The sequence below is a fragment of the Coloeus monedula genome (assembly GCF_965178545.1).
Source record: "Coloeus monedula genome assembly, chromosome: 21".
Classification (NCBI taxonomy): domain Eukaryota; kingdom Metazoa; phylum Chordata; class Aves; order Passeriformes; family Corvidae; genus Coloeus; species Coloeus monedula.
The window spans coordinates 8,044,530-8,065,652 of NC_138801.1; the positions used below are offsets into that span (position 1 = coordinate 8,044,530).

Below are 21,123 nucleotides of genomic sequence, written 5' to 3' on the forward strand. Positions count from 1 at the left end.
CTGATGGGCTCAGCCCTTGGATCTGGCACTGGGTCTTAGTGGCAGCATCTGCCTCTCCCTTTGCAGCTCTCCCACCTGGAGCTGAGCAGGCACGTGCCCGTTTAGCCTGTCTGATCTGACAAGGTCACCCAGCTCACAGCAGCCCACATGAAGCACTTGGCTTTCTCATCTGGTTTATTAGCTGTCACTTTGGGCACTTTGTGCTGCTTTGACTGGCATCACAGCAACTGCTTCCCTTCATGTCCTGCCTTCCAAAGGAGGCTTATGCAAGGAGGGAGGGTGGGCAAGGAGGAAAGGGGCTTCCAAAGATACAGTGTGCATTGCAGTGAAGAGGATGCAAACTTAAACAAAGCTGGTGCCAGAAAGATTTGTTTCTCGGGACTTTTAACAGCCTGGGAGAATTCATGTCTCCTTCCTGCTGCCCAAGATCCCAGCCGGCTCCTTCTTCAAGCGATGCTTCACGTGTGAAGTTTCCTCTCCTTAAAAATGAACAGCTGTGCCCTCCCCTCTAAGTATTCTTCCACTTCTGCCCACTACTGTGCCTCTAATTGAACCCACATGAGCTGTGCTTTCTTTTCCTGGCATGATTGATGATGCCTTTGCACAACATTAGGGAGCTGCTGGGTTTTAAATAACACCTCTTGACCAGAGCAGCAGTGGTGGTAGCTTCAAGGAGAGATGACAACAAGTAACTGAATGAGCGGGGCTTTCAGTGAAGGACAAGGGGGAGGAAAGCAGTGAAAGACAAAGGGGGGAAAGAGGGAGAAGACAAGGAAGAGCGATGGAGTTGTCAGGGGGGGTGGGAAGAAATCAGGGAGGGAGAATGAAAACATCCCCGAGATCTTCTTTGTGAGAAAGATACATGAAGGATTTTGCTCCATCACTATGCAAACCCCTTTGTTGTTGTTGTTGTTGTTGTTGTTGTTGAAGTCCCTAAATGAGGATGAGAGAGAGCCCAAGAGTTTGAAAACAGCTCAGCTTTCTTTTTCCTTTCAAGCAGCAAACAGTTTCTGCTGCACAGAGTGCTGACGGGTTTCAGGGTTTGGTGATTTTACGGGGTTTTAACAGAATTTGGGAATGGGAGCTTCTCAGAGAAGGAATGAATGAATGTATTGCCTCAAGACTGATTAAAATGGTGGCTTCAGAAGACACAGAGACCAGAAAGTGCAGAAACTGTTAAGAAGATTTTCAAAGACCCTTTAGATGTAAAAGATTGATTTGAAATGTGACTTGTGCCCCTACATCACCGAGGTGCTTTTGAAAATTTCGCTTTTAATTCTCTCTTTGCCCTTTTTTTCTGCCTTTCAATGAAATAGGGATGACAAATGTGGTTCAGATGCTAAACCAGGGTGTTTCCACTGGTCTCTGAATCACCTTCACCAGCATGCAGTGGTTGTGGGCCACTGATGGTCAGTCTGCTCTTTGAGATGTTGCTCCTCAGCTCAGCCTCCTTCCTACCCAAGAGTGTGAAACACCAACATGTGCAAAGCTACTTCCTTCTCCTCTTCCTCAGGCAGCCCCACACACTGACAGTTAAATGAGAAAAAAAGTATCTCTAGACCCTCAAATTGGTCAAACAAGTGAAATAACCAACTAAATGACGAGTGAAACAAGGAATAGCTTCATGCAAGGTTCCCCAGCCATGAGAGAAAGTCCCTCTGACCATGGACAACAATCCACATGCCCTTTCTCACCCCCAAATGCTTGTGACTGGAAGAGAAGCTGAAGCTGGGAAGCAATTATGGAAGGAGCACAATGCCTTTTGACATGAGAAATCCAGACCATGCATTCTGGACTTTCTCAGATAATTCATTTCTTGCCTACACGTTCCACAAGTTCTAGTTAGAAGCACCTGACACAAAGAAACAAAACAAGATGATAGTAAAAGAAACAGTCTGTTCCTTTTCAGCAGATCTCTGAAGCCCACTAATAGAACTTTTAAAGCATGTGCTTAATGTGCTTAGCTGGTCATGGGTATCTTTCAGACGCTCCACTCCTTCCCTGATTTGAACAGTGAATGCACAGCACTGAGCAAAACAAAGCCATTGGCCTCAGGGAATTTTATTGGTGGAAAAAGACAACGAAGTGCAATAGCAGAGCAGGGTGAGAGGAAGCGTGTTGTAATAGGCAGTGAATCACGTTAGCGAGGGGTGCTAAAATCCTCTGCTCCTGTCATATGAGTCTGATGAAGACTCTGAAAGCAAACTTCTCCCAGCAAAACCATGCCCAGCTGGCCGAGCCTCTCCGAAAGGTAACGCTTGCATTTAAATAACACAGGGCTGGTGAAGCATGCTCAGGCTGTTTTATTTGGTTTCTGATCCCTGCGTGCTCCATGTACCCCATGTACAGATCCCTTCCAACAATTTCCTGGTTCAGCCTTTCAGGCTCATTTTGAGAACTTGTTTTCTGTTCTGTAAAAATGCTCAGCTGGAGCTGGGGTTCTGGTGCTGATGCCAATTAGGATGGAAGAGGCCCAGCTCGTGGGGTCCTGTATTTGTTTTGTAATTGAGTTGAAAGGGCTGACTCATTCCCCTCCACTCTGTCTCCCCCCTCTGCGAGCTTATGAAGAACACAGTATTTCACAAGTACAGACAGGCTGCTGAGTGCGGCTGCCCCAGCCCCCGGCCCAGATGTGAGAGCTGCCCCAGATGTGACTGCTGCCCCCACAACCAGTGAGAGAAGGTGCTGATGGGGGAAACCACCCCCATGTCGCACTCAGAGGATGTGGCAGCCTGAGAGATGAGGGCACAAAGTGGGGTGTCAGCCTTGCACCCCCCATCCCCAGCATCCTGCTCCCAGGGCCTTGCTGCATGTGCACCTCATCCACCTTCCCCAGCACAAAGGACCTGCATTTTTTTTGATGTTTGAACAAATTTATAGTTTTCCTCAATACCCCCCTCACTGCATGAAGACATGCTGTTTTTGTAGGACTGGATTATTAAGGCATGGATTAGAGAGGATGGGGAGCACTTCCTGCCCTGCTGGGGGAGGTTTTTGGTGATTTGTCTGGAAGCAAAAAGGTTCGGGGGTTTCTTCTGTCCCCTCCATGCTGTACACGTCAAGGAGTGGTTGGGACCAGACGGACTGAAACACTGCAAAGGAGCTAAGACACTGTTAGCCTCAATCTGAGGACTAAAAATGAGGTATTTTGCCGAGAAATTGGTTGTGCAAAAAACACAAACACCCTACTCCCAAAACACCAACCCCACTGTTCGCCTAAGTAGAGCCAGTGAGGACTACCAGCCAGAGGACTGAACACAAACTTTTTGGTTTGAAAATTTCTAAATTTGGAGAACATCTGAGCTTTGCTCATTGCCAGTAACTCTTCCTACAGAGTCAAAGGGCTCCTGTTCTCACGACAAGCATTTGGATAAGACCTTGTCCCAAGGCTGGGCTGAGATTTTAGCGTCTAGCCTGAGTTACTTCTCAATTTCTCCACAGTTGTTCGCTCATCCTGGTCTTGTGCATCACGAAAAAACCCCCAGCAGGACAAACCTGGCTCTTGGCGAGATCATCATCTCTGTGGATTTGCAGGATGTAGCCGGTCCTGCAGCTCACGTTGCACTGGGCGCCGTTGTCCCAGCCGGTGCCGCCGGTGCAGTTCAGCACCGCGTTCTCGATCTCCAGCCTCTGGCAGTCGGTGGCTTTGCAGGAGTAGTGGACACAGCTGGGAGGGAGACAAGGGAGTAGTGGTGTTATTTGTTATTTGATTATTTCAATTCATTCCACAAGTGCAGTGTCTGACTGACAGACTCTTTGTTCAGAGAGTTCTGAACCCAGCTCAGGAAAGGGCTCCACAGCCTCTTGCTGCATGTCCTGAGGGACAGAGGCAGTGGGCACAGCAGTGACAATGACAGCAAATTACAGGTTTTGTAGCAAAAGGGAGGAGCCTGGCAATTCTGCAGAAGTATCTTCTGTTCTGCAATATTCAACTGCACTGTGACCTCCCTACTTCTGTATTAATGTCCATTTATCCATCCGTCCATCCAGCCCTCCTGTGAAAGCACTATCCCTCCAAGAGCAGTCCTTATGCCCCATCCAATTTTAAATCTGCTGAATTCAGGAGGGCTGATATTGGCAGTGATAAGTGTGCACACGTGAGGAGGGGTTTCTGAGATAGACACTCTTATCTTTGAGCAGCTCGATTGAAATCATCACATTCACTTTATTCCACTTCACAAGGAACACCAAACATCAGCAGTGTAGCTGTGTTGATAAGCTCTTATCAAGCTCAGCAGAATGCTGTTGTTTCAGATCTCTCCAGTTGCTGTCCTGCCATCCATAAAATCTTTCCCCCACGGAAACTGTCTGTTCTCCCTCTGGAAAATTATTGTAACATTTAGCAAAACTTGCAAAAAGAGATTTTTGTTTAATTTTTATTTACACGGAGATGTCTGGTTGACACAAAATCTTTCAGCATCTCTGATGACCTGAGTCAAACATTACAGCACATGTTCAAATGTCAGTCCCTCAGCAAAACAGCAGTGAAAATGTTGAGGGTCTTAAAGCATGAGGGAAGATTTAGACTAGAGTGAAGGAAGAAATATTTTCACAATGAGGCTGGTAAAGCACTGGCACAGGTTGCCCAGAGAAACTGTGGATGCTCCATCCCTGGAAAAATTCATGGCCAGGTTGAACAGGACTCTGAGCAACCAGATCTAGTTAAAAATGTCCTTGTTTACTGCAGATGACCTTTAAAGATCCCTTCAATCCAAACCATTCCATGATTCTATGTGCAAAGGGTTTCTGGATTAGAGACGAAATTTCTGGGATAAGGACCTCTACAAGGTGATATGTCTCTGCTGAAGTTGAAAAGAATTTAATTTTAATACAGTTAAATTAGTTCTGAGGAGGGGAAACATTGACTTATTTCACCGCATGCTTGGGTAGGGAAGAGCCTGAAACAGAAAATTATAGAAAGAAGAGAGGGCAATGTATCAAACACATATTGTGAAATGGATTACAAGCAAGCTATTCCTGTCTCCTAGAAAAAGGGTTAACAGCCACCAAAGCCCTGTTCAGCTTAGTAAGCCCTGACTTAGCATGTACGTGGTGCTTTGCTGTGTTCAAAGCACAATGCAGACATTATCTAATTAATTTTCATGACACCCCTGCGAGACACCTGGGCTGGTATTGTTATCCCCATGTTACTGACAGAGAAGCACATCTGCACATGTCTCTACTGAGCTCTAGACCAGATTAAATGACAGTATTTATGTACCTGCACAACTCATTTCTCTGTCCCAGACTAGCGCTACGTGGGAAGTGCCCGCTGCTTGTAATTTAAGGTTGCTTGTTCAGTGTTGGCCCTTCCTGGGAGTGTGATGAGCCATAAACAATTTCTACATTCAGAAATATCTTATTTCCTCATGGTGCACAAAGCATCGCTGCTGACAGGGCTGAGGAAGGAGAATTCCACCTCTGTGTTGGCCAACTCCACACCCTCGTATGCAACAAACCCCTGCCTATCAGCACGACTGTGATGCTCATCACTTCTGCAGAATGGATGCTCCCCTGCTAGAGCTGGCCTATCCAGGGTGATCCTGCGTTCAGGAGGATCCCCAACCACTGACCACGGATTTCACATGTTTTCCAGGCACTGCAACTCACAGCCTGGCGTACAGATTTAAACTGCCATGGATTTCACTCCATTATGATTGATAAGGTTGTGGATGGAGCTGCAGCAGAACAAGGGAGCAGCACATCCTTGTGCTCAGGTGGTCATCACTGAGGAGAAACGAGGTGAGAAGAACAGCCAGGTGCTATTGCCTTGCAAACACCCAACACAAATCATGCAGGGGTGTGAGCCACAAGCTTTACGCACCCCTTTAGGCACCACGAGCCTCACACCCTGCAGCTCCCTGAGCAGAGCAGGGCCTTACCAACCTCTTCCTAACCCTACCAACCTCATGGCATTGCTGCTTGAGTAAGTCCTCAGCTGACATCAGCAAAAATAGCTGAAGCTGGATGTTGACAGAGAGTGTAAATGATGAATGATGCTGTGTGGAACCCTCTGTGTTCCATGTCCCATGAGGGCCAGCTCTCACTTTGCTCCCCTCCATTTCCCAGCTGGTGAGGCTGCAGCACGAGTGCCTCCTGTGCCAGGGCTGCAGTGCTGAGGAAGCTGACTCACTGGGGAAAAACGGGAGCACTACTGCCAAGCCACTCTCGGAAGCACATACTGCAAACCTCGACTGCCCGCTGCAAAACTGCCTCAACATCTGAAAACCTTCTTCCACGAAAGTTGGAAAAATAAAATAATAGCAGACTTATTTAATCTAATACTTATGTGAATTAATGTAGCACTGAATTCAGCCTTGAATGGGTTCAGAGGGAAGGATGAGCCCAAGAAAACCCTTGCAATCTGCACAGAGGGAAATCTGCAGCAACGTCACCGCAGTCAGTGGCATCGCTTTTCATTTCCATCAATGTAAAGGAGAAAAAGAATCCGGTTTCTGGAGTTCAGATCAGGACACCAGATGCGCAAGCCTGGGCTTAGAAGTCCTACAGAACTGAAACGCCACAGACAAAAGCATTAAGAAACACTTATTGTGATGTTCTTCTTTCTGTTTACAAGTCCCCTTGTGGTCTTCTGAAATGGCCAGGGAACATTTTTAGCCACCCCCTCCAGGCTCCAGATTATGCCTTGGTTAGCAGATCATCTGGGCAGCTCTCTCTGTCTGTAACTCTATATGAATGACTTCAGTGACAAACAATACAACCATTCACTTTTTGTAAGAAAACAACCACTGCCACCAAATGTTTCTAATTTAAATATTTCTGGTTCTCTAGCTACTGGTTCCAATTTGGTATCAGCTACTGTCAGCCATAAATCCCAATGAATTTTGAAGTCACGATCCTGAATTGAGCTCTCCAAATGCAGAATTAAGATGGAGAAATTAATATCTCCAAGTAGGAAGTTTAGACAAAGAACCCATCACATCCATTTGTGGATTACAGAAGCTCTTGCATGGGTACTGCCATTTAGCAGTGGTCAATCATCACATGTTCCAGAAAATGTGCATTCCTCAGGAAAGAAGCAGTATGACAGCATCTGAGAATGAAATCACTTCGGCTTTAACTCATGTTGATTCCTGGCATAGGACAGTTTATCCCATTTTCTTGCAGTCAAAATCACGTGACTTCATCAAAACTGCCTATTTCAAATCATCCCTGGTCTATCCTAACTCCCAAAAGTCCTTATCAAAGTATGAAGTGGTCTGGAGCAAAGCTACACCGGGGACCCAAGGACCACTCTGATGATTTACTTTATCAAGTGTCCGTGCCTGGGACATTCCCTGACCAGTGTTTATTTTACTAGGTCCCCATCAGGATTCACTTGCTCCTTTTCTTGCCCTGGCAGTGTACAATTTCCTAAAACAACATCTTCAGGCCAAGGTGAGTGCAAGGAACAGTGGATTTCTTGCACACATTCCATTGCATGCTCAAAACAGATCAAGGCAGACTGTTTCAATGATGTAAAAAGCCCTGGACTGAGTCAGCTTCACATGTAGGCTGAAGTTCTGAGCCAGTTCTTACTTTATTCAAATCCATTCTGCCCATCCCTAATCTAAATGAGCTCAGTCATTGGGCTCTAAATTTGTATTTCGCTGTGCCAATATTGGCCCCAATTCAGAAAGGCACTTAAATATGTGCTTAACTTCAAAAGCACAGTTAAGTCCCACTGATAAATTTGACTACAGGGGGATGTAAGCAAATAGCTCAGGGCTTTGCTAAATTGGGGCTTTAGTGACACAATCCTAGAAACACTTGTATTTTAACATGTTTATAGAAAATTATAACAATTAAGTGGAGCTCTTCCTTCCTCACATAAAAACAATCCAGGACTTCCTCTTTCAAAAAGCTTACAGCAGCCAAACTTTCTTTTCCTAACCCTGAGGTCAAGCACTTTTCCAAGAACTCATCTTAACATGGTGCCTTAATTATTTGTTTCCTTCGTGATGGCTCTGACACGTATCTAAGCTCAGGTGAGCCTAAAAGCTCATAGTGGGCACTTTTTAGGAGAAGAGCCACGACATTATCTCTTGGACACATGAAGAACTCCCTTTTCCACAGTCTGGGCCAGCCTGGGCTGCAGATCTGAAGGGCAATTTGGTTTTGTCCTATGCCACCATATACACAACTCACACATGTGTAAACTTCTGAGGGTTTTTCCAGCATATTTATCCTTAGGTTATTCTAAAGGCAAGAGCAGGTTCTCTCTCTCTAACCCAAACATACATGCAGAGGCTGCTAGCCATATTCCTTGCTGTGGAAATTTAAAAAAAAAAAAGAACTGAAAATGTGGCAATGAATTTGTCTCCTTCAGTCTTTAGCTAAAGCACATTGCCTCCTTGTATTAACACGGAACCTTGAATATCTCTCCAAATCCATGGGACTGGATGGGGACTGATGAACCTGTGCTGACTGGAAGAAGGATCAAGCCCTTTCTTAAAAAGGTATTTTCCTGCCAATCTGGTCCATGAGAGCGACCACATGAGTGGTGTCACCTCTGGTCCCTTCAGCGACGTCACCTCAGTACTGCTGCGTTTGACTCTGACAGCGATCGCAGCAAACCCCTGCTTCAATCTGAAAGGGTCAGAATGAAGCTAAGCCCAGAGATTTACAGAAAATCCTTGCTCCAACCCAAGGTAAGCCCCAGGGAAAGGAGAGCCACGAGCCAGTGTGTCCCACTCACTGTCCTCACCACTGGCAGGGCAAATTCTCGTTGGGGTGGGCTCTGCCTCCAGCCTGCCTGCACCCCGTGGTGTGAGCTGCTCCTGCCAGGGGGGTCCATGTTGAACTGATAAAGCTCTCAAAGCCCCATCACCCTGCCAGCTTGGAAGTGGGACCGTGTCGCTGGGCGTCAGCAGCCCCACAGGTCTCCCTGCCAGAGTCTGTCCAGGCAAACAAAGAAAATGCATCGCCTTCCACTTTAATAAAAGCCAAATGATGCCGTTTGCCAATTACCAAAACAGGGTGAAGGTTAAAAACCCATTGAATTATAACACATGTCACGGACCAAAGCTTCTATGATTAACAGTTCTGTGAGAAATTCATTAATTTCACCCGAAGCAAGCTGACAGAGATTGTGCTTAATGACAGAATGCAGGGCAGGGGAAAGGCGGCCGAACGGGGAAAGAGAAAGCTGCATTAATTCACAACAAAAAGAGACGAGGAAACCCTTTTTTCCCCCTTATAAAAAGGAAAAAAAAAATAACCAGAGTTGTAAAGAGCGGCCGCATTTGTTCTGCTGCTGAAGATTTATCTTCATCATTTCTTGTTGGGGAAGCTGACAGCAGGAGAGAACAAGACAAAGAGAAGAGCTGGAGTGGGCTACGAATCCCTGGGGCTTGTTTGGGGCAGCAAAGGGTGCAGCTCAAAGGGAACCTCTCCATAGAGGCCAGAGGAGGTGATGGTGTGGTGCCCAGGGGCCGGTCTTGGTCTACAGAGTCTAATACCCACATATGCCCACTTATGGAGAGAGGAAAACCCAAAATCTCCCCTGCAGAAGCAAATTTGAAGCCGTAGCAGTGAGGCTGTGGCAAGGTTTCACCAAAGAAAGCAAAAGAAAATCTTTTTGCTACACTCTTTAGAAAGCACAAGGTGGGGACAATGTGAGGCAAGGAGACTGGAGAGCTGTGGGCAGTCGGGGGGGACTTGTTTTCAGTATGAACATGGAGTAAATGGTGTATTAGATGGATGGAAGTCCTGAAACATGCAGTTCTGACTGCTGGACTGGGTGAATGGGGCTTTCCTGCCTCCTGCCTGCAGTTTCCAGCAGAGGAACAGTGGCACCAGGAGGGGTGGTGGAGGGGACAGGTCCGGTGACCATGACAGGGAAATGACACTGAGGAAGAGCAGCACTTCCCACAAACTGCTTTGCCAGGGATGGGTGACCCCCAGCTGACGTTTCCTACCCAGCAAAAAAGACAAAAACCTGATTTTTGAGGAACCACTGTCAAAGGCAGCCCCAGAACACCAGGCCTTCTTGCTGCTCGAGTGACTGCGGGGTGGGAAATTACACCTCTGCTTCTGCACACCCAATTTCACTGTCCACTGCATGAGGCTACACAGGAAATAGTAAAAGTATAACAATTTGAGCTATAATGCACAAGAGAAGGACTAACCAGGCCACTATATCTGGCCTAAGGATGCAGTGTGAATATGAAGAGCATCATTTTTACAGCACATCTCCAGCAGTGAGGGAAACTTCTACTGAAAACAAAAAAAGAGTCTGTAGTCACTGGCAGCAGAAAAAACAACTGGAAGAATAAAACTGGAAAGGAGAGAGCAGGAATTTTCAAACTCTATATGTGTCTTCAGGAGGATGGAATGGATTTTCAAAACAACTCATGATGACTGAGGACAGCTACCTATAAAGTTCAATTGGACTTTTAAATTTAAGCCCATTTTTCTCTAAAATATTAGCTATAATACATATCTTAAGAAAGAAGAGTGAGTGCCTGTTTTATTTTCATTTATTAAGTTGTCACTGACCCACGGGAAGGATCCATTCACCCTCAAAATAAAAACCATGTTAACTTTTAAGGGACAATATATTTCCTTTCCCTCACAATTTTAAAATCTGCACCCTTGCCTAGAAATATCTGTATCTGGCTACAAATCCTCTCCAAGCAAAATAATTCTCCTTGAAAGAGGAAATAATACCTCTTGTAGAGAGAAGCCAAAAAGCAGGCAAAAATATCCGTGTTGACCTAAGGAAAATGAAAGCAGTATAATTGATGCTTACATGCAGGAAGGCAAGTTTCTTTAAAAATTAAATAAATACTTTAAAAATCACATTAGGCAAATGCAACCAGTGGGGAAAGGGGAGAAGGGAAAGATGGGCAATATGGAACTGGCACTCCAAGGGAGTCTGATGGGCAGACTATGAGCAGGGGAGGCAGAAAACACACATCCAGCCTCTGAGCTGGTTAAGAAGTAATTTTTAAAATCTATCTTTCTATGTTCTTCCTGGATTGGGTAAAATAACCAAGGAAAAACACAGCAGGTGACAGCAAAGGTGTCACCTATTTCCGGGCTGCACAACCTAATGCACAACTGTCTCCACATCTTGGGTACCTGAACTGTTTGGAGTTTTTTGTACAGAAGGAAACAGATCTGGTCACCCCAAATGACCCCATCCCAAGGCAAACCAGGGGCTGACTGTCCACTGTAGCAATGTCATCAGTGGAAAAAACACTGATTTCAACTGCCTTTGGATCAGGGCTTTACTTCTGAGGGTTTCTAGTTCCCTGACAGACATGGGAAACTTTATGGTCAATCCAGTGTTGGAACCTGCAAGACCTAAACTTTGGCCGAGTGAGGCTCGGATGGGAGTTTGTGAGAGCAGGGGACTGAGAGGGCTCAGTGCATCCCAAAAACAAAACAATGCCAAAAAATCAAGAAGAAAAAGAAGAGGTAAAAGGCAGGTGATTCTTCCTCAAGGGATTTCCAAAGGTTGGGTTGCTGGGCTGCAGAGGCTCACTGAAGCTTTGCCTAAGGGGAATGCATTTTTATTAAGGAAATAACTTTCTAAACACAGAGCACTTCTAATTCCGTAAGTGAACAAATGGTTCAATTCCTACTGAAAACTTGAGAGGGCAGCGGAACGTGGCCCTGTGTCTCAGTCCTCCTGAGCTCTCTGATGTTTCTCACCATCTCCTTCCAGTGGGGCTTTCTCACTCTTTTTCTGTCCTGCTCCTGCGCTGGGATTTGGCCACACTTCCACCACCAGACTTCTCATCTGAAACTTGATCCTGCTGTCTTTGGGCCTCTGAATTTATACAACCTATTGCACAGAATGATCAGACGCCTTGAATCTAGGTCAGAACACACTGACTGGATTGATTTAGCTATAGATATACTCCTTTTTTTTTACTTTATTTTCCCTTCCCTCTCCCCCTTCTCACCCTCCCGCCTTTCCTGGAATAAAAGCGGGTCCTAAAAACAAGCCAGAACATTATGAAAAAACCTGACAGCTTGCTTAGGAGGCTGAGCAGAGGTTTGCTGGGATATGCAACTTGTTTTACTATTGCTGCTGCTATGGTATGACAACTGCTCACAACTTTGAATTCACAAAGGAAGAAAAAAAATTATTCTTTCAGGGGTTTTGCTAAATTCTCTCCTCTTCTTTTCACTGCCTCGCTGAAAGGATCCATGAAGCTGCCGCACCAGAGGCCATGAAAGGTCACAATCTCTGTGGGATGCTGTAAAGCAGAGACTGAGAGGGGTTGGTGGTGATCTATTGATGTGTCTGTAATAACAACAAGAATAAAACGGTAGCTATAAACCTTTCATCCTGGGGGGTCCCACAGAGCTTTTCAGAATGGGGGCCGGATCCAGAGAGGTGCTGAGGGCCTCACCCAGCCATAAAAGCACGGCAGATGCTGATGGCCATGGCCCTGCAGCCCAGGGCTGAGCACCTGGCAGGATCCAGCCCCTCCAGGGCACAGGCACCACTCTGTCCGCGCGGTCCCTTCCGTGGGAGGTCCCCGTGGCACTGTGGCAGCACAAAGCGGTTCAGACTGAGCTGGTGTGTGAGTGGCGAACACGATGCCGGGCTGGGGAATGTGTGCGGAGTGAACTGGCCCCAACTCCAGGCTTGGCATAAAGGAGGGAGGAGAAAGGAAGAGGAAATAATTCACTAACAGCATCCCATATGGGTTAAATGTCCCATCCATCCTGATCAATGAGAACACTGCCGGTTTTTTACCCGTGACACAAAGGGGTCAGCAGGGTTCAGCTGCTGTGCCCCTCCTGCCTCCTCCCCAGCCCTGGCTGGCGCTGGGGGTGGTGGGTGTGAGGCAGAGGGAAGCAGGGCTGACACGCTCACCTCTGCTCCGCAGGGCTGTAGGTCTGTCCTCGCTGGCAGCTGCTGATGGTGATGGGGTCGAAGTTGTGGAAGGAACGCAGGGCCACCCCAGAGATAGCCACAAACTGGGAGCTGAAGCTAATGAGGACAGCCTGGGTGTGATAAAAAGGGTGACTGAGGTCATGGATGACGGGGATAATCAGGGGATTGTTCCTGCAGCTCAGGACGTGGACACCTGCCAGAGGAGAGACAAGATCAGAGGAAGGGTCAGGCTTAACACAATTGCTTCCCAAAGCTGTGGGCACTTCAGAGGCATTTCACCCAGAGGAATGGCCTTACAGAGCTGAAAAGTTATGGTAAGCTGCCTGGAGGGGCTTCCCAAATCGCTCAGGAGAGCTTAGCAGAGAAGCAGATCCCTCCAGACAGCTGAAGAAAGGCTGCCATTCTCTCTGCAAGCACGGCAGGCCCTCGGAGCCGCTTCTTTAGACCACAGCCACATTTCTATTGTGCTCTGGTAAATCAGGAGCAACCAGCACGGGGGAAGTGGAGTCACACTATTGTAAAACAGGTCCTGGAGGACAGTTGGAGCCTTTATATGCAGCATCAAATGGGGCTGGCGGGCTGGGGGGCTTTGTGCACCAGGGCCGAGGCACCACTGGCTCAGTTGGAGCTGTGCATGTCATTAGCACTCAGTGTAAAACTTTTTGGTATGAGTTTTCCACTAAATGTGCTCAGATTTGATATTTTCTTCAATAGTTTTGAGCCTTAGGGTATCTTGTTCTTTGCAAGAAAAGGCAGATTTGGACCTGGAGATAGAAATGGGGGTGATGAAGCCACTGAGGATTTTACAGGTGATCTCACTCGAGAAGAAAAGAATTGTGTTTTGGGGAAATAAAAGCATCTCAAGGTTGAGGGGCACAGAAACACCAGAGAGGCAGCAAAGAGACTTCTTAATCCCTTTTGTCCAGTGGAGAAGGCACTCGGTGACAGCTGGGAAGAAATTCCCACCTTCAGGTAGAAGTAACCTGAATTCAAATGGGCCAAACCCATCTCAGGGGGAAGGCAGAGGACAGACAGCTGAGGGCTGCCCTCAAAATTCATTAATTGAGATTCATGGCCTGCTGGCTGCCTGCAAGGCTCTGCCTCCACAGCTCCATGGCATCACTCCGAGGATCAGCTTGGCTCCAGATACATTTGCTTCACTGGAGCTCCCCCAGCAATGGCTTTGGCCCAGGCCCCTTGGCTACCCTGATACTCTTACAAATTTGAAAACAAAATAAATTCTATTTGCATGTTTGACTGGCTCAGGGATTTCTGTTATTATTTTTTTTCCCCCAGTTCGGATTTCTTAACTCAAAAGGGAAGGAATAAAAAGGCTTTCATTTTTCTCCTTAGAAAGTGATTTCCTGTGAATTAAGACACGCTCTTTAAACATCTATCTCCCACCCTCTATAAAAAAATCTTCCTGTAATAAAAAAAAAAAAAATAAAAAAGCAAACCTCTTTTTGTTTTGGTCTTCACCTGACCCTGAAATAACCTCCCTGTCTACTTGCCTCCCACAGGTCTTTTGATATCAGCTCCTTGTGGAACGGTGCATGTTTCTCACTTACAAACAGGTGCAGTTAATACTCAAAATCCCGGGTTCCCAAATTCTTTGGAAGTTTCTGCCTTCTCTGAAGGAAAGCCAAGAAAGACCTTATGGTATGAGGCTGTTTATTCACTTCTATTTCATTCCTTGCACTCAGGTGGTGCCCACAACAGAACAGATCCTCAGATATGTGCTGCACTGCTGGTTATTTCTGACCCTGACCAGGAAAATGGGGGCTGGAGAGGTCAGGGTTATTTATTTAACTCCCCTGCCTTAACCCATGAAGAAGGCACAGGTACCCATGGGGGCAGTCAGAGCTGTCCCAGGATCACCCCTGTTTCTGTCATTCTGCACCCATCTATTCAGCTCAGCAGCTGAACCCCGGTGTCTACGATGGCTCTGAACCAACAGCACTGAGGTTTTTGGCACCCCAACCTCTCCATCTCCTACCAGGACTTAGAAGAAGCTTCACATTATTTTCTGGGCATCCACTGGCTCTGATCAAGGTGGGAAACTGCATGTCTGATTAAGCTTTAAACTATTGCTCCTTCCTTTTGGATGTACTTTAATTTGCCATGAACTCCTGCTTAAGGCTCATTGAGTGTCTCAGTCGGTCCTGCACCCAGTGCACGCCAACATTTGCATCTCAGCTGCAGTTTCCAGCTTGCCACAGTGATAACTCAAACACATGAAACACAATATCCAGGAAAAGGACTTCATGTCACTGTCAGAACTCAGACAGAACAGCAGTGGGGAGCCCTGCCTGAGTGAAAAGTGCTGGGTAGCCCACCTATACCTCTCCTCTGCTCCAGGCAGCCTCTTCTGAAAGGCCAAAGGGGCTTTTTCATGATGAAAGCAGCATTTCAGCTGGGAGGACGTCCAGACATCAGGCTGAGCCATGCCAAACTCGTGTTGCAACTTCATTGAAGATTTCAAAACCTAACCCTCAGTTTCCTCTTTGCTCCTCTTTCTTGTCCTCTTTCTCTCCCAGTCTGTCTGTCCCTATAAAATGTCACATTAAGTATTGCTGGCATGCTCATGTTTCCATCATTTATTTCTCAGAGGAATAGAGCTATGTGCCACTGTTTTGCAAAAGGAGGGTAAGATTAATCCAAGGGCTCTGGCAAACTGGGAGCCATCCTGACTCAACCTGCACAACTTGCTACAAATTTCAGTTTGTTCTTGGACAACAGACACCACACATATTTCCTTTGTTTTCCTCCATGCCCCACCAAATCCTGAATTATCCTGGATGCTCATTCAACACCTGTCACTCTGTGTGTGTCCCTCCTTCTTGTCTCTAGTGGGAAGCTCCTTTGAGTTTCAGCTCGTTAAAACTGAAACGTTCTGCTAAACCAGAAACCTGGGGGATGGGAGTTATGACTCCTTAAAAACTGCCCTCAAGGTGACCTGGCCAGCTTTCTCCTCAGTGAAAAAAAGGCAGAGAGCATCTGGGAAGGGATTATGCAAGTCCTACCCTGACAAAGAGTTGGGAGCTAAGGAGAGCTCCTTGGTCCTGGAGCTTAAATGCAGCCTGAATCAATTCACCAGACACAACTTCCCCAGTTTAGGGCCCTGTGCCAAGGGTAGAGACAAAACTGGTCTATCCTGGCACTTCAGCACAAGCACAGGTCCTGCCTCTGTCAGGCACATCTGCTTGATGCCATGCCAGGAGCCTGGCAGGGCCCTGGGGTTTGACCTTCACCACCTGAAATACTTCACCTGGGGAATGTTGGCCATTAAATGGCTCTGGAGACCTCCCTGCAAGCAGGACTAGAGATCACCCAGCACTCCCTGTGAAGCAGAAGCCTTTGCTGCAGCAGCTGGTGCAGGTCCCTCACTCCCTGCTCCCAGGGGTTCATCTGCAGCACCATCAGTGTCTCTCCAGGGCAGTGCTGGGTGTGAAGCATTGAGATAGTGCTGATTTTAGTGACTGAAGAGGAGCTAATCACCTCTGAACACACAGTGAACAGCTATGGAGAAATGTCTGTACAAAATAACACATCATTTCCCACAAACTCTAGTGAGGCTCAGGGCTTGGAGCATTGAACAAGCACCATTTTTTGGTCTAATTCTGAAAAAACCAAGCAGGAATACTGGTGAAAGGGGGCATCACCAGATTAAGCAAGCAGTAAAGAGGGGGTTTAATACAACACAGTCTTACCAAGATCGTGGCTCTGCTCTTTGGTGTCAAACAGCTGCACACCGATGGTCTCCTGCTTCTGGTCCAGGTAATAGGTCCCATCAGTGACCAAGTGAACAAGGACTGCTGCAGCCACCATAGGCTGGGAAAAATAAGCCTGGGAAAACACAAAGCCCACAAAGCCTGAGGTGGAAAACTGTGGTGGGCTTTAAAAAATCCCCAGGAGTCAGTTGAGGACTTTTAAAAGAAGAATTCCCATCCCAGGTCACACAGAAATCTTCTCTTCCAATCTCTCCTACACAAACTAGATAAGTCAAACAGCCCTGAAGCTGAACCCTCTCAGAAATTCAATAGCCTTGTCACACACGAGGGGACTTCACTACTGACTCTCTAGACAGTGCTTAAAGACATTGTTCTGCTCTTTTACTCTAAACATACTTCAGAAAAGAGCAGCTTGGCCCTGGGAAGGCTGGCCCATGGTATTTTGATTGCTGGAGAAACTTTGAAGAGGCAGGAAAAGAGAAAACGTCTGAATGATGTGTGCACTTCCTACCTTCAGCCAGAAAACAGTCTGTGTCATGTGGGAGTACTGGAAGTTGGCTGTGCAGGGATACCAGGCATACTGGGAGACACCGTCGTTCAAGTCGATCACCTTGGTTCGACACATCTGCAGCAGGAAAAAAAAAAAAAGAAACACCAAAAGTGACATAGAGGACAGCAAGGAAGGATTCTGACTGCTTCAAGTGGGGAAACAATGTCCAGGTGCACTCCTAGGATAAAGCAGTGCACAATAACGGCACTTCTAAATACCATGAGATTATTCAAAAGTTAAGTTTCCAGATCTTCTACCCCAGTAAGAAAAACTGAATCATGAAGAGGAGCTAAAGACTCACAGCAGCTGGATGGCAGCCAACAACCTCCTCTGAATTTGGTACCAGGTCTCTGACAGCATTTAGAACAACTTTGCTCCCACCCAAATGGACCAGGACTCTTCCCACTGGAGTCCAAGTGAGGATCACTTCTGAACACCCCAGCTCCCAGCACAAACAGTCAGGAGGTGCCTCCACAGTGCTCCAGCACTGCCCTGTTTAAACCTGATGTTCCTGTAACCCCAGGGAAGCCACAGCTGGCCCTGTAAACTAGGTGTAGCCAGGAAAGTCCTGCCTCTACAACCCAATTTAAGCAAACTGATTTCCTTTTTTACCAGCCAGTTCTGCAAGTGGAATCACCTACACCTGCAGCCTTTCCATGGCAGGCAGCAGTGAGATTGGAGGCAAACTGCTCTTTTCAGTAAAGTAGATGAATCCCAAGTCCTGCCACAGATGAAAAGCTAAAAGAAATGCCAGAATCTAAGTACCAGAGAGCCTTGCAGTGCCTTCAGTACGTCAGATGTGACAATGAAGCTGCAAGAAATGGTAGGATTTACCCTGAAAACACACTGCTCAGTGCAGCTGCTTCAAAAAAGAAGCATGCATGACCACAGCCTTTCACCTCCCCAGCAAAGAGAAAAAAGGAAATGTCCACCAAGGAAGAAGTTACTACTGCATTAGAAGGATACTTATAGCTGAGGCTCTGGAGCATCTGACAGGTACCTGCTGGATTCACAAGCCTTTGCTGAACTCACTGGCTGTCCTTACCATAGGAATAGAGGGAATTCCTTGGGCTGATGTGCTGTCAGTAAAGCTGTTCCCATCAGCAATCTGATTATTAAACCAAAAAGAAAACCCTGACATGAAACAAGAGAAATAACAAAGATGCTTTTGGCCACTCAAAATCCTATGCCCACTATAATTTTGCATGGAAATGCCCTGTTGGTCTCACCAGGCAAAGTCTGGGCACTGCAAAGAGAGCTTTGGATGCCTGGGAATGAGAAACCAGATTGGCTAAAAGTGAGGTAATCCCCTTTAAAATCTGAGTCCCTCAAGATCCAGCACAGAGGAATCTTACAGGCAAAACATAAATCAGCTTTAATGGGTTGGAAGAAGATTTTTAGTTTATTTATTTTTTGAAACAACTGGGACCAAGCTTCATTGAGGCTAGCCAGTGGATAGTGTTACATTTTACAGAAGAGCAAGGCTTTACATAAACTATCTTTGGCATTTGAAATCCAGGCCAGCAATTCGACATGTACGGTTTCGCAACTCTCCCTTCTTGCGTTTTCAGCAGCCTGTCTCTTGTTGGGAGCATGGTTTTTATTTTAATACCTCTCCAGCTAGGGAATTTATCTTACCCACATCTGCAATTTATATGGTCAGAGAGCTCTTTGACATGAACAAAGGTCTCATTACTTTTATATGATTTTGTTCTTATTCTTACTTTCCTCCTGCTCTATTGGTCCACAAAGGTGGCTGAAAGAAACACAAGTACTGACTTTCGGTGCTTTTTAAGTGCTACTTAATGGATGAGTGAAAACCTGAATTAAGAAATCACACAGACCTTCACCAAAAGTTTGAATCTAACCCAAAATAAACCCCTGCTGAGGTGGGCTGGAAATCTCTGATAACTTTTAAATGCCTTGTTTGATTTGTGCGCGTGTGTGAACTCTAGCACTTTCTGCTTCTGCCTGAGAATATTAGCAAAAATCTGAGCATTGCATAAAGAGCCTGTGTTCAGGCCACGTGGGCTGTCAGACTGGCCTGGTTTGAACAGGTTAGATAAGCTTCCCCCTGCTGAGGCTGATCCATCGCTACCCAGACAAGTGTTTCAAAGTGGTCCTGGGGTAAAAGGTTCTTTTAGAAGAACCTAATTGAGAAGTGTGGGAAAAGTCTAACAGAGATGAATGGCTACAAGAGCCTCTTCTCCGCTAGCTGCTGGCCAGTAAACTTAGCTAATGTTAAAAAATGTTCTCTAGGTTTCTCTGAAAACAACTGGATTGGATAAACATTTCCAGTCACCTACAGGCTCCACCATCCCAACAGGCTCCAACACACATGGTAAATCCATCTGCCTTTCAATTCTGCCCAGGCACTGTGTGTCACATCACACCTGCCTAGTCTGAGAATCATCTGCTAGGAGAGTCTTTCACACCTCTGCTTTTAAGGCATCCCTAGAATGTGGCAGCAGCCCGAAGGCCCCTATTATTTAGGTTAATGGTTGGACTCAATGATCTTTTCTAACCTGAATGATTCTGTGATTACTGCAGCACAAACACTTTTAAGCTACAAGTTCCAGTGGCCTGGAAGACAGAATATCATCTGTCCTCATGGCTATTTGCGGGAATTCACACTTAGGAGAAACAGATCCTAACGTCCTCTAGTTTGGTACAGTGATGCATACCAGCAGCTAAAGCACCTGACAGCTGCGGAGGGAAGAAGCATAGATAGACTTCTCATTTCAGGGTGTTACCAAACACTGAAGTATTTGCTTTGAAGAATGACAGCATCACACAGAGCTCCAAACTTCACTCACTGGGGCTTATCCAGATTCTCAGACCCACACAGCAACTGGGATATCCACAGGAGCTTAGTATGTGCTCCAAAGTATGCGGCGACTATTTGTGTCTAGTTACTGGAAGCCCATGTCATCCCCCTCCCGAGGAAGCTGCTTTCAATTAAAAGAGCTGATGTCTGTTCCTCTCGGAGGTTCAAATCCAGCTCGTCTCCCACCCACACATTTTGTACACAAACATCGACAGACAGAACGATCAAGGCCAGAGAGCACTGTGGGATCTTCCCACAAGAGGGAATGCCTGGAGGATTCCCTTTGACTGATTTATACAACCTCTTGTCAATCAAAGGCACAACATGTTCTTCAAACCGCCTCTCCTGTTTTCCTTCTCTTACTCAGGGGGACCGAGGAATGTGTCAGCAGAAAGGGAAAAGTGATATATTGGGAGCACTTAGCTTTTTGCCACATCAAAAACACATTTACTATTGCAATCAACTCCATTTCCTTCAAAGTAATATGGGAAAATTTGCTGAAGAGCAAATTTTGGAAGGCGCCCTTGTGAATGATTCCCAGCCATCCCGTGACTGCAGGCAATGTGAATTTGCATTGATGGGTTTCTGTTGCAGCTGAATTACAGGTTATGGATCACAAATCCTCTGGACTGGGCACTGGACTAGATCCCAGCCCAACTGTGCCCAGTGCACGGCCCCAGTACAGCCTTCTGGGCAGCACTTGGCTTCTCCAGGCCTAAGCTCCCTGTCTGGAAGATGAGGATGATGTTTCCCCACACCACACAGGTGGCTGAGCCACAAAATGGTGCTCAGATGTTGCTGAGAGCACACACAGGTGTAAGGATACAGCTCCCCAAAGGAGTGGGCTAAACACAGATCCCATCCCACTCCGACCTTCCCACTGCACAAGCACAGTCAGACACCACAGGCTTTGCACACACTGGTGGTTCTCAGCATTGTAACATCAAAATAATTCTAAATGCAGACAGAAAAGCTGCTATTTAAGCTCGGATGCTGCCCTACTCAGCTCTGGCACCATGGTTGGAGCGGACGTGCCTGTCTGCATGCCCCGGGGCGGCTGGACACAGAGCAAACCTCCAGTGCACAGATCTGTCTGCTCCCAAAATCCCATCTGGTGAACCATGGCGGGGCTCCCTCCAGACCATGTCCTCGAGCT

At 46.6% G+C, this 21,123-nt stretch overlaps 1 protein-coding gene across 1 annotated transcript in view; it reads right to left on the reverse strand.

The window, feature by feature from the left end:
* PAPPA (pappalysin 1) overlaps window positions 1–21,123 on the reverse strand; it is a gene marked incomplete at both ends in the record, with an annotated part of 174,395 nt that overhangs the window by 34,741 nt on the left and 118,531 nt on the right. Inside the window, 4 exons of the mRNA XM_082295308.1 lie at window positions 3,496–3,667; window positions 12,839–13,052; window positions 16,570–16,705; window positions 17,102–17,215. Of these exons, the coding sequence (XP_082151434.1) occupies window positions 3,496–3,667; window positions 12,839–13,052; window positions 16,570–16,705; window positions 17,102–17,215 (636 nt within the window). The remainder of the gene's footprint in view (window positions 1–3,495; window positions 3,668–12,838; window positions 13,053–16,569; window positions 16,706–17,101; window positions 17,216–21,123) is intronic.